The following is a 13,657-nucleotide window of genomic DNA, read 5'->3' as shown; positions in this document are numbered from 1 at the left end:
TTCACAAAAAAGGCAAGAGTGCACAGGACGGATAGATGCCCCATTCCAGCAGCGAGAGGGGCTTGTGAGTTGTGCTCAGCCCCCTCTTGTGTGGCTCTGATCTCAACATCTATGTGTTCATGAGCTATTTCTGGGATAAAATGTAACCCAGGAGAGAAGCAACGGAGCACAAGATGATGCGGCAGAGCGGTCCTAAGGGGTGGGGGTGGCAGGCAAAGGTGGCCCCCCAGGGCTGGAACTTGTGGGTCGGGAACGGAAGGCTCACTCTGAGCACTGACTACTCTGCGCACTCTCTCCTCCCCGGGACTGGGGCCACATGTCTGCAGTCCCTGCTCCTTCCAAGTAGGGCTGCCCACAGACAGCTGGCAGGGCAACCGTGCGTGGAGGCTGGGGTCCCTGAGCAGTTTCACACACCTCAGTGGCACGTTGGAGCCCCCAACTGCGAGGTCCTTTGGAGGGGACGAGGCAGGACCCACAGCACAGTCCTTCCAGTCACAAGGCCAGCCTCTCTGAGCGCATGACCCCGGGAGAAGGAGTGGCTGCTGAGCCTTCCAAGAATCAGAAGATCAGAAAAAGAACTTAGAGGGAAGCCAGCATGGCGGTGGGGGAGAGGCTGGGCCAGATACCAGGAAGGGAACTGATCACAAACACGACCCTGCACTGGAATCACACACACGACTCCTCGAGAGCACAAAGCTGAGCATCTGCCCCGCCACCTGGTCTGCGGTTCTCTCCGGACACGTTTCAAGACAAAAACAATCTGCGTGTTACGTGTGACGATCACATTCTAACACGGTAAACCCGATCCAATATCCAGACGGGTGGACGGACAGACGGATCTGTGGGCGGCTGGTGCATCTGTGCTGGTGGAGGACTAACGGACGGATGGGAGTCGGTGAGTGGACGGAAGTGGGCGGACGGGCGAGCTCCTCACGAGCTTCTCACACGTGATATAATAGTAAATGGTCGTTTGAGACCTGATTTCTCAAGGGAAAAGGAAAGCATCAACAATGACTCCCGTGCGGCAGGATGGACAGCTCCCTCACCAAGGGGAAGGACGCGGTCAGGGAGACGACCCCACGGAGAGCAACCGCCACCGCACCATCTCCTCAGGGAGGCCGCAGGTGAGCTCCCGTCTGCACGATGTGCCCCGTCAGCCTTCCCCAGCAGGAAGGAGTAACTGCCACAGACAATGGTGACCCCGGCGGCCACGGGGCGGACAGGCAGGGAAGCCCCACCCCGAGCGCCGCCTGTCAGCTTACCTGCAGACGAGCCCATCCACTGCTCTGCACCTGACATCCCAGCAGGAAAGCCGAAGCCACGACTGGGACCTGTGGGACAGCTCAGCCAAGGTCCTCAAACCACAACTTGCAGGTTGCCAAGAGGCGGGCAGCAAGCCTAAGGATCTCTCCGTGAAGGTGATCCTACGTTCTCACGTCCGAGGCAGCTGGAAGCCTCACGTTACTGCAGCAGTTACGTCTGCCGTTGCTGAGTTCACGGGTCGTTAGAGGTGGGGGTGTTAGCCCAGCAGCCCGGAAGCCTGCACACCCGGTGGGTCCGTGACAGACCGGCTGGGCACCCTCCCCAGAAGACAGTGCCGGCCTTAGAATCGTGGCAGTGAGGAGACCCCGCTGGCTGGGGCCCTGCGGCCTGGGGCTCTGCCTGCCAGGCGTCTGTGGGGTGCTTACACCCAGTCCTGGGGCTAGACTGCCCGCGTCCACCTTGTGGCTCGCTCTTGCTAGCCATGAGGCACTCACACGTCTTTATTCCCACCAGACCTCAGTTTCTCCCCTGCAGACAGGAACAACAGCTGCTCCCAGGCTCAGAACAGGACCTGTCTTCACGCTCATTCCCAGGAACATCAGGAAATGTGCACAGAGAGCAAAGCCCAGGCTGCCCATCACGGTCCTGCGGCGATGCCCCACTTGGTGCCCCCTTCCCCAAGGGCAGTCGCCCTGCTGGCTGACCCTCCCCTGTGTAGAGGCCCTACTCACTTTTCCCTGAGGCCTGAGGGACACAGACAGACAGGCACCTGGTCCCCCACAGCGCGCTGACACACGGCCGGCTGCGGCCACGGCACAGGGGCTCCCCCAGCAGCTCTCTCCTCTCAGCCACCTCCTGGGCCTCAACCAGTGGCTGCACGGTCCCCCTGCCCAGGGCGGGCATCAGCCCCTCCCCACCCGCTCTCTCCGTGGGGACAGGAGGGAAGCAGGGAAGGGAGGGCACGTCCAGCAGGATGGCCAGAGCTGTGGCCTTACCAGGGGACCCGTCCACACAGCCCTGCCCCAGGGTGAAGGGGGCAGGGGCCGTCTCTGCCCTGGAGCCTGGGGCCCCCACGCCGGACACACGCGATGGACAGGACAGAAACAGCGCGGCCTCGGGGAAGGCGCGGTGGGCGGCTCTGGTTGGGTCTAGAAATGACGCGGCACCCCCTTCGGCCTCCTTCCCCTCCAGAGCACCTCACCCGCTCCACACTCCCTCCACCCCACAGCCTCCCGATTCCCACGTAGCCCGGGGCCCCCTCATCACGGGAGACCAGCCACCCACAGGGAGGAGGGGCTGGGGATCCCTCCCGATCAGGGCCCGCCCTCTGCCCTGCCTGTCCCCACCAGCTGGGGGCGGAAAGGCCCAGGGGCCTGGCCGTGGCGGCATCCCTGCTGGGAGGCCAGAGGAGGGATGATGTTCCCAGCCCAAGCCCTGGCTCCCCGGGGACCCTCCCCAGCCAGGCCACACCCACGAGGGACCCTCACGGTGATAAATTCCTGACCCCCACCTGTGGCCTGAGGGGACGTGGGCAGTAGCACCGCCTGAGGAGTCCCCCAAGGCTCTGCCGGGAACACGGCCTCTCTGACGGCCCGGGGTCCCTGCCAACGTGTGCAGATGTCTGGTAAGAAGTCCCTGTCAGGCCACTCGGCTAAGCAAGGCAGCTGCACTCAGAGACGGTCCCCGCCCCACGCCTCCCTGCCCGGGCCACGTGAGCACCGCCTCACCCTAGCTCCCAGCCCGCACCCAGTGTGGCCCCCAGACCGAGGAGACCGGCCGGACCGGCAGCAGGACCCACGTGTGCGCAGGCCCGGCGCCCGGGGCAGAGGAGGCGGGCTGTGCTTCAGCGGCCCCGGAGGCCTCACTACGGCGCTGGGTGCCCACACACGGCTCACGGCCACGGCCCAGACCCTCGAGGAGGCCGCACCAGCCGGGCATCAGGTGTCCGGGCGCCGAACGTCTGTGGGAGCAAGCAGCTCACCGGGGCCTCACTGCACGCGGGGACGTCAAGCCCCCCGCACCAGCAGTCCCGGGTGCGCCCCCGCCTCCCCCGGGCCTCGGCTCTCAGGCAGCCACGGGCCTCTCCACTTGGCATCCACCGGGTCTCGCAGAGCCACCCGGTGTGGCTCCTCTGCCGCGTTACCTCCTGATAACTCCCGTTCTTACGTGGGGCTCAGCGCCTCCCCACCCCAGCTCACCAGTCTGTGGCCGCTGGAGCCCCTTCCTCCGCCCCTCCCGCCCCCTTCCTCGGTGGGGCTGGGCACAGGAGCCAGGGCCCCGGCGGGGTGAAGGCCCCACCTTGGGGTCCACCCTCACCAGCCCAGCTCCAAAGCCCAGCGAGTCCCAGGACTGAAACAGGTCAAGGCTGCTCCCAAGGGCAGGGGAGCAGGACACCCAGACCCCTTGAGTGGGGCCGAGGCCTTGAGGGCGAACAGGAGCATCCACACCGCTCAGAGGCCCTCCCGGGGCCAGCAGAGGCAGCTGTCAAGGCCTCTCTTGGGCTACGGCCTTGCCCTGTCCCCTGCCCATCACATGGCGACGGGGGCACAGTTCAGGCTGGGGGAGAGGCCCAGGAGTGGCCCCAGCACTCACAGGTGCCGGCTGGGACAGCTCTGTGATCTTGGCAGACTCACTGCCTACAGTGACCCCTTGACCTTCTGAACAAGTTCTCTCCCTCCCGCATCGGGCCCCACAACCCCAGCCATGCAGGCTGGGCCACAGCGGCCCAGAGGAGGGACCACAGCGGCCCAGAGGGCTGGAATCCTGGCTCCCCCAGGCAGATCACTGCTCCGTGCCTCAGTGTCCCCTCCGGACACTGAGCTGTATCACAGGCTCTCCCGGAGCCGTGGGGAGGACTGGACGAGCCACGGAGCTCAGGCAGGGCTGCTGCTGAGAGCTGGCGCCGGTGGTGCACAGAGCGAGGGTCAGGAGCCCCCTCTCCCCTCCAGAGCTCAGCCTTTCCCCTGCTAAGGCAGCATCTCAGCCCATCTGCCCCCAGCTCGCATCGTGCATGGGGCGGGGGCCTCTGTGCCGGGTTCCCTGCAGCCCGGCCGAGCTCACCTGGCAGGCCAGAGAGACAGGGTGGGGAGGAGAGCCGGCCAGTTACCTGCACCCGGCCCGATGAACACGCAGTAGCCGTCCTCCCGGGCCGGGAGCGAGGCGCAGGGGACCGGCAGCCGGCCCCCATCCAGGTGGCTCCAGCACGCGTCCTCCAGGGCCTCGCAGAACTGGCGGCAGGGCGGGGGCGCGGGCAGCGGGCCGGCGGCACAGGGCGGGGCCAGCAGCAGGCAGAAGAACCAGGCGAGGAAACGGTGGCAGCGCGTCTGGAGGAGGCCCCCCCAGGCCCGGGCGGCGGCCTGCACCTCCTCGCTGCTCCCGTGGTGCAGGTGGTTGGGCAGCCACGAGCGTCCGATGCCCAGGCGGCCGCAGACGGGCAGGGAGGGAGGCAGCGGCAGGCAGCGGCCAGCGGCCCCGGGCACGGACTGCCCGGTGGGGGTCCAAGGGGCCGCCCCCAGCAGCGCAGAGACACCAGCAAGACCCGGCCCCACAGAGCCAGCCCCGTGAGGAGCCCAAGCACCCCTGTCCATGGTTAAGAGTGGGATCCAAGCCGCCAGCGTGGGGGGGTCAGAGGAGAGAGCCGCAGGAGCAGTGAGGGCACCCGGGGGACCCGCCACCAGGGCAAGCAGACGTGGCGAGCGCTTGTGGATGTCGGGGGGTCGGTGCCGCTGGCTGGGACGGGCTGCCACGGGCAGGAGTCCTCCACTGTCCGGATCCCGGGGCCGCCCCGGGGACGACGGGCTCCCCCAGGAAGGGGCCCCACCCAGCGCGGAGGACAGAGAAGCTCTACCTGGAGAAGGTGGCAGCAGCGAGGGCCCGCCCGGGGAGGGAGGCAGCTGGGTGGGCCCCGGCGGGGTGCCGGCCTCCATCCTCGGGGTGTCCGGGGAGCTCGGGGCCATGCTGCCCAGCCAAAGAGCCGTGCCGTTCTCTTGGGGGGCGCTGGAGGGCCCGGCCAGCGTGAGGGGGGCTGTGGGGGTCACAGGGGCTGGCGTCTCTGTCGCAGGGGAGCCCGCGGGGGTCGTGGTGTCATCCCACAGCTGGACAAAGCTCCGGATGCCCTGAGCCACGCGCAGGATCTTGGCCCCCACGCCGGCGAGGTTCTCCTCCTTCGTGTCCGGGCCCGCGGTGGAGGCAGCGGGTGTGGTGGAGGCCCTGCCCTGGCCGGTCTCCAGCCTCTCCACGGGGAGTGCGGGGCTGGCAGGGGCTGTCCCCTGCTCCGAGGGGCCATGCTGGGGGGCCGAGTGCGTGGTGGTGTCCTCCCCGGGCTGCACATGGGGGCTCCGCGGGGGCGCGGAGACCAGTTCGGCCGGGGGCCCTTCTGTCCTAGTGGACCACAGCCAGTTCAGGCTCAGGAGGTTAGCCTGGGCGGCGGCGGGGCGGCAGGTGAGCAGCAGCGGCGGCAGCAGCAGCAGCAGCAGCCGGCCCGGGCGGCCGCAGGGGTGAGGAGCCATCAGGGCTGTGCGCCCCGGAGGAGCCGCGGGGGGCGGTCTGCGCGCCGGGGGCGGGGCCAGCTGGCTCCGCCCTCCCCGCCCACAGGCCGCGCCCCTCCCGGGCTCCTGCCCCGGAGGCTCTCTCCGCACCCTCCCCTGTCGCCAAAGAGGAAAGGCTCTAGATCAATGGGACAGGCTCTGGGGCGACTTCTCCTGGGTCTTTGCAGCAGCCACAGAGGGAGAGGGTCCCTGCTCCCGCGCACGGCTCCCCTCCCTCCGCAGACCCTGCGCCCCCTCCAGGACCTGACCCTGGGAAGGGCAGGGCTGGGGCCAGGGCAGGGCTGGGAACCCCTGGACAGCCCCAGCCCACGTGTGCTCGGAGACCCTGCAACGGTCGGGGAGAGCCTGGCCCGGGGCCACCAGTCTGTATGTAGCCAAGCCGGAACTTTAAAAAATGCTTAGTTTTCCAGTTCTTGCGGAACAAGTGTTGCCTCCGAGACTTCACCAGCCGGAGACCCAAAGGGCGGGTCGTCCATGCACGCCCAGGGCCAGGCTCTCATCTGCTCAGACCCCAGTGCCCTCGGGACACCCCATCTCCATCTGGCCAGAGCCACTGGCTGGGCACCAACCGTGCCCTGCTCTGCACGGTCCTGTCCTGAGGGTTTCCAAGAGAACCCCAGGGCTGCTCCGGGGACAAGAAGGCCACAGCGGCTGGTGTCCGGCAGGCAGAAGAGGGTCACGGGGCTGGTGGACACTGGAACGTCCCAGACAGACATGGGTCTCCCCGTAACCTTGCCTGGACCCTGTGTAGAGCAGGGGCTCTGCCTCTCCTGGGTGCCCAGCACGGGGCTGGGTGCTGGGCCTCTAACAGAGACAGTCCCAGGGGTGCAGGGGCGGTGGGCTTCCCCGTCCACATGAGGACCCCCAGGGCCTCTGACCCAGCACCGGCCCAGCGCTCTGCCTTGACCCTGTGAATCGCGCGGGGCACAGCCGCCAGCTGGCTTAGGAGGCTTCCTGGCTCATGGCAGAGACCCCAGAGGAGGCAGAGCCAGAAGGCGTTGGCACACTTACACAGACCCTGGCCCGCCCACGCACACTCACACGCACTCACACCATCACACACTGCTTTCGCCTGACGTTCTACTTCAGCTCCCACGTCCCCTCAACACCCCGACTTCCCTAGGCTCTGGTGGGGGTCTCAGCCCACCCTCCCCCCGGGACTGGGTTCAGCCACGAAGCCGCTGTGAGGCGTCCCCAGCTGTCCCCAGCTCAGGGCACCGAGCATGTCGTCAGTTAGGTACCGTCCAAAGGGCAGGGCCTGGCTGTTCGGGTCAGAACTTGGATTTCAGGGAAGAGGAACACTGTGTCCCTCTGCAAAGTGGGGCCTTCCATATGCAAACATGTGTCTCGGTGAGGCCGCGTTCCCAGCAAAAATCCCACAGTGCTCAGAATTCTGAGAAACGTTTGAGTCGTCTCTGCTTGAAAATCCACTAATGGGATGTTATGCCAAGAGCGTCTCCGGAAAATCTCGGGACAAACATTCCAAAGGCTCTCCCTTCTCCCGCACACCAGGGCACGTCCATCAGAAGGGGGCTCCCTTGTCCCTCCGGGTGGCCCTGGGCCCACTCGCGGTGGGGCTGGCCCTGCAGACGCTGGCTCAGCTGGCCTCCGGGCAGAACAGGGACCCAGGCTGCACCCGAGGGACGGCAGCTTCTTCCATACGGCTACCCACACCGCAACCCCGCGGGGCTCCCCTTCACCCTGCTCCTCCCACGCACGCCCTCGGTGCCGCCTTCCAGAGGACACCTTCTAGAGGACACCTTCCGTCACCCGGAAGCACTGCTGGAGCCTCCCGCGGTCAACTTCACAGTGTGGCCCTGCCCCCAGGTCTCTGCTCCCTCCAGCGAGCAACCCCCCAGGGAGCAACTCCCCAGGCCCTGCCCCGTGAGCCTCCTCCACACGCATTCACACTCACGTGTGCACACGCACGCACGCTCACTCCCATGCTCACACCATTTACACCCACACGACGCACACTCAGGCCATGCTCACAGGCAAACTCGCGTGTCGTACGTCCCCACACATGCACCTGCCCATTCTACCTGGACAACGGCTCTCGGAAAGCACCGCGGTGAAGTCCGGCTTCCCCTTGCCGGCTCCTCCAGCCGGGGCTGCCACAGGCCCCTTCCCAGCCCAGCTCCTGGGGGACACACACCACAGAGTCTGGATCCTGAGGCTCCGACCTGAGCTCCGTGTAAAGGGTCCCGTCTGGCTCGTGCCGTGGGAGTCGGGGCTTGGATAATCACCCCAGGTCGCCCATGGGGACAGAGAAGGAGAGGACATCCATTTAAAAGTCACTGGGTCAGGGCACCTGGGTGGCTCAGTGGGTTAAGCCTCTGCCTTTGGCTCAGGTCATGATCTCAGGGTCCTGGGATCGAGCCCCGCATCGGGCTCTCTGCTCGGCGGGGAGCCTGCTTCCTCCTCTCTCTCTGCCTGCCTCTCTGCCTACTTGTGATCTCTGTCAAATAAATAAATAAATAAAATCTTAAAAAAAAACCTCACGGGTCAGGTGCTAAATTTCTGAAAGCACTTGGTTCTCCGAGGCCCCCAGCCCAGAAGTCACTCCTTGTGGTCCACGAAAACCGCCCCACTGATCAGTGCCGGGTCCAGGCCACGGACCCAGACTCTGCAGCCACGGCAGGGCCCCCAACTGAACGCCGCATCAGAGCTGCACCTGGAAGTCCCTTGACTACTCGGACAGCTCCAGCCCGAGCCTCGGGGAACAGGGCTTGTCCCCCAGGTGGTGATGCTGAGTCAGGACTTGGGGTCTGTGAGCACCGAGCTCCCTGCCCGCAGCCGCCAGCCCCCAGCGCCCACTCTCACGGAGGCGCTGGTCCTGAGGCAGGCAGCCGACACGCGGGTCTCCTGCTGGTGCCACAACCCAAGTTGCTCCCCAGAAAGTGTCCCAACCCGGGTTTCCCTGGGACTGCGAACGGAGCATCTACAGGGAAACGCAACCCTCTCTCAGCACCCCCGTGCCCCCAAGAGACAAAGGAAAGGAACCCCCCAGGGATGGCTCAGCGCTCAGGTCACTGTGGCTGGAAGAAGCCCCCCAGGGCAGCAGCGCCCTTTGCGCAGAGCAGCCCCCGGGTTGAGGCGCCAGCAGCCGGCAGGAGGCATCTGCACAGACCCAGAGGTGCAGGTACGCAGGGGCACACCGACCCGACCCCCACCCAGCACACCCACGGCCGTCACAGGGGCGCTTCCTGCACGCCTGCTGCCCCCAGAAGCCCAGAGCATGCTGCCCGCCCTGCCCTGCCCTCCGCCAGCAGCCCGGGTGGCCCGACGCACCCCTGCCGCCCGCCGGGGTCTTGTCCCGTCTTGCTGGGCCGCCTGTTTTGGATTCCTGACTGATGTGGTCTTTTATTTTCATTTTTGAAGGAGCACAAACACCCACACGTGAGCCGCGAGAATCGGCCCCGGGAGGCACCGGAAGGTGACGCCACCTGTCCAAGTGGCTTTCCGGGCGCTCACCTGTCAGAAACCCGCCGCGTGCCTCCGACCTCCACGGCCCACAGCAGGGCCGCCCCTCAGACGGTCCCCGAGCCCCTGCCGGCTCAGAAGCCCTGGGGACCACAGAACTGCGCAGGGCTGGCCTGGCACGTGTCCCCAAGCCCCCAAGGAGCCCCCAAGCTCCCAGTGCCCAGGGACATGCTCCCGGGGGCCACACACACATCCAGGAAAGGTCTCTGCACTGTGGATGCATTTCCAGCTCTTTCGAAATAAAAACATGACTTTTCATCTCTCTGTGGTGCAGCCGGTTTATAGCCACCCCTCAGTGCGCTGCCCCGACTCCGCGCCCGGTGACGCTTCGGAGCAGAATGACGGAGACACAGCTCCTGACAGGCCCCCTGAAGGCTCTGCCGCTGGTGAGGGGCTGACGGCAAGCTCCAGGCGGGACCCCCAGGCCGGGCCACCGACGTCTCCCAGCCATGGCCCTGCCCCAGGGCTGCCGTCCACACGAAGCGACCAGAGGCGGCCAGGTAGCCCGGGCCCAGGTCAGGGCCCACAGGCGCCTGCCCTCCCTGGTTTGCAGACAGCAGAGGCCCCTAGGTTCACAGCCCCATGTGACTCGGCGGACATAGCCCAGCATTTCCACAGCCCACGGGGAGGGAAGAACCACCCCCTGCTGGCAAACCCAATCCCTCTGAGGTGCCATGAAGCCCTGGAGAACCGTGTCGGCGCCTAAAGGAGTGCCCGGTCAGCACACCGCTGTCCCGAGGGTGGCAGAAACCAACAGGAGAGCCTGGGCCTGCCAGCGGGGTCCCTACACCCCAGCCCCCCACGTCCGCCCTCGGAAGCGACCCTGACCAGTGCGGGCCAACTGCTGGGAAGAATGGCCTTGGACGCGAGATGCGGTCAGAGAGCAAGTTCACCGGGCGTCAGGGTCACAGGGAGAATGTGCCGGGTCAGCTCAGCCCGGCTGCAGTGGCCACTCCACCCACCGCCTCCCCCTCTGGAGGGAAGGCCCCTGGGAGGGCACTCGCCGAAGCCTGACTCCGGACCTCGAGAAGCGGCTGGAGACGTCCGAGCGGGGGGCCTGTCACGGGACAGCTGGCCGGACTCCCCACAGACCTCCACGCTGGAGCACAGAAGGCGGGCGGGGGTCTGGAGGCGGAGGGGCCGGGCCCCAGGTGCGTGTAGGCCTTGACCTTCCAGGGCCCCCAGCTCTGCAGAGGACAGCACGGGACCCCGGGGCACGTCTGAGGATGGACCGCCGCCGCCAGGAGGCCCTCACTTTGGGACATGAAGTGCCCAGCAGCGGTGAGGAGGCTGCCACTCCCCTTAACCAAGGAGCATGCGTGTGCGTGTGTGTGGGGTGAGCTCACACGGCTGTGATGTGTGTGCGTGCACAAGGACACTCCTGCGTGCACACGTGTGTCCATGCACGTGGATGCGGACGGGGGAGGTCTGGGAGCGTGGTGCAGTAGAGGCCAGAGCTCGAGCAGAGGTGTGTGACTGAGCCCAGAGGGTCTCCCCTCCTTTCTGTGCGTTTGAAATGCAAATAGAGATCTCTTTCCCGCCTTTGTCCCCTGTGCCTTCTGGGGAAGGGAAATGACCCAGGTGAGTCCTCACAGCCCCTCTCCCACTCCACGTGGTGATTCAAAGCTCGTCCCTCCTGCGGAACTCCCCACAGGACGCCCTGAAGCCGAGGGCGAGCACGGCTGCTCACAGACTCCAGACTCTCCTCTGAGACCCGAGGGTGCCTCCCACTTTGCTCCTTTCCGAGGTCGTCTGGGTCCTGCTGGTGCCTGGAAGTTCCGTCTGAAGGTCAGGCTCCACTTGCTGGTTCCGGGCCGTGTGGGGGCCCCCAGTCGGGGGGCTCGGCGTGCTGCTTGGGGTGCCGCCGTCCAACCCCCGGGAAGTCTTCTGGTTCGCGAACACCGTGCGTTTCTCCACGCGGATCTTCACGCCCCTCGACGCTGCTTCCAACTTCCAGAGTACAAGCTCTGCATTCCTTCTGCTAAATTTACTCCTAAGTACTTGACTCTTTTGTACTTTTGTAAATGGATTTTTTTACTTGATTTCATTTTTGGATCATCTGTTGCCAGTGCACAGAAGTTCTATTGATTTTCACGTTGATTGTGTATCCTGGAGCTTGAGGAACTCACCTGTTAGCTGCTGCCGTGTTTCGTGCATCTCTACAACCGTGTGGTGTGCACAGAGCACAACGTCGAGTGGAAGTGGTGGGGGGCACCCGTCTCGTGCACGGTCATGGGGACACGTGTGGCCTCCCCCCGGCAGGCAGGACATCAGCGTCCGTTCTAGCAGATGCCTTTTACAGGGCTCAGGAAGCTCCCTGCTACTCCTACTTTCTCCAGTTTTTATCTCAAGAGCATGCTGAATTTCATCGAATGCCTCTTCCGGGTCTACTGAGATGACCCCATCACTTCACTCTTTCTTTATTCCGCAGGAATCGCGGCATCACGGACGTCAAACCAACCTTGTGTGTCTGCGGCAGAGCCCGCGGGTGGTGCTGAACGGCGGCCTTCTTCACCGCGGGCTCCGTCTGCTGCTCCTCGGGTGTCTGCGTCCACACTCAGCACAGATGCCGGACTGGACCGTGGCTTGCTTTCTCGCGACGTCTGCTTTGGGGTTCGGGTAGTGCTGGCCTCATAAAGTCAGCTGGGAACGGTTTCGCCCTTTTTATTTCTGAACATCTGGTCTTAATTCTTCAACTGTTTGACGGAATCTGGCTGCAAAGGGGGGCTTTTCTTCATACGGGTACTTTTTGGATTATTAAATCAATCTCCTTTAACGGCTACAGACCTATTTGAATCATCTACTTCTCATTAAGTCTCACAAGTTTGTGTCTTTCTACGAATCTGCCCGTTCCCTCTAAGCTATCCAAGTTGTTGATGTAACCGTTCACCATCGGGTCAGAACAGTGCACCGGAGCAAACAGACCCGGAGGACCCAAATCTCGCCACAGTAAGCGAGGCCGTGCGGAGCTGGCCCGAGGCTGGCCGTGTGGGCGGTGGAGCGACGCGTACACCGCTGGTCAGGAAGGCCAAGACCACCCAGGGGGAGAGCAGCATTTCAACAAGCAGAGCCGGACCACGCGGGCGTCCGCAGGCGAGAGCGGACAGGACCCCTACCTCACACCACCTACAAGATTTAACTTCAAATGGATCAGAAGCCTAAACGTAAGCGCCGACGAAACTCGTGGAGGAAAACGGGAGTAAGTCTCCGTGACCTTGGACTTCACCAGGAGTCTCAGATACGAGATCGGGGAGTTAAACCCCCTCTTTAACTTTAAAGTTAAATCAAACTTTAAAACTGTTGTGCCTCAAAGGACACCATCAAGAAAGGGAAAAACCCACAGGATGGAAGGAAATGCCGAGAATCACGTAACGACCGAGGGACTGGTGTCCGGATGCTGGAAACACTGGCCACAACCCAGCGCCAGACGCGTCATCCAATGAAAACATAGGCCAAGACCTGAGCGGGCATTTCTCGGAGGAAGACGTCCTCACGGCCGCGGGCGCGTGCAGGGAGCTCCGTAGCACCCGCCGTCGGGGAGGTGCTGCGCCCGGCCACGTGGGCTGCACATCACACCCGCCAGGACCGTGGGGTCAAAGGCAGAGCGGAGGCAGCAGGGGCTGGGGGCCGAGTCCGAGCTCGCCGGCCGCTGGCGGGAAGGTGAACAGGGCAGACCTCGAGGAAGAGGCTGGAGGGTCCTGAAATCATGAAACACAGAGCGACCCGTGTCTAAAGAGCCACTCGGGAAAAGACGGAGAGAAATGCCGCCCCGGGTCGTGCACACCAGCGCTTGCGGCCGCACGGTCCCTGACGGTCAAAGGTGGAAACCGCCCCACCCCAGCCACGAGGGTCGCCCAGCCCTGAGAAGGAGCAGAGCCGGGACACCTGCTACCAGACGGGCCTCGGGACAGCCCGAGCGAGGGGGGCATGTTCCGCTGACCACCCGCCCAGAACACAGACGCCCGCCGACACAGGGGCGCGGCTGCTCGCGGCCAGGGTGACGGGCTTCCTCCCACGGTGACAGTCGCTCTGGGCAACCCTGATGACGTGGGGACTGGTACAGTCGTCGTCCGTGGGCTGTGTGGTGTTAAGTACACCGGAACGAAGTGTTCAGAGGAGGGACGGAGCTCGCGGCACGTCCAGAAACCAGTGTCTCAGTCAGATGCCGCGTGACCTCCGGGTCGGCCGGGGAGGCTGGTCCGCCCGTACGTTTGACGACAGCCTTTCCATCCTCTGTGAGCCGCCGCGGCTCCACTTGGGCCCCGGGCGTATCTCCCACTTTTTAAAACCAGGGACGTGGATGGAGCCGGGTCCCCTTTGCCACTAGATGGTTTCCTGGTTTGCTCCTGGCCTCTTTCGAGACC

At 64.8% G+C, this 13,657-nt stretch overlaps 1 protein-coding gene across 5 annotated transcripts in view; it reads right to left on the bottom strand.

Annotated features, from left to right (window-relative positions):
* COL18A1 (collagen type XVIII alpha 1 chain) overlaps positions 1–13,657 on the bottom strand; it is an 80,184-nt gene that overhangs the window by 39,788 nt on the left and 26,739 nt on the right. For 2 of the 5 annotated variants that reach the window (XM_059392515.1, XM_059392516.1), the window contains exon 1: positions 4,370–5,786. The exons of 1 other annotated variant lie outside the window; for it this stretch is intronic. In XM_059392515.1, coding sequence (XP_059248498.1) covers positions 4,370–5,771 — 1,402 coding nt within the window. In that variant the 5' untranslated portion in view covers positions 5,772–5,786. Of the gene's footprint in view, positions 1–4,323; positions 5,787–13,657 lie in introns of those variants that run through there. 2 more of the 5 variants (XM_059392517.1, XM_059392518.1) reach the window with 2 other exon arrangements.

Source organism: Mustela nigripes, chromosome 2, assembly GCF_022355385.1.
Source record: "Mustela nigripes isolate SB6536 chromosome 2, MUSNIG.SB6536, whole genome shotgun sequence".
NCBI classification, from domain to species: domain Eukaryota; kingdom Metazoa; phylum Chordata; class Mammalia; order Carnivora; family Mustelidae; genus Mustela; species Mustela nigripes.
This window is presented reverse-complemented; position numbering and strand designations above follow the sequence as displayed.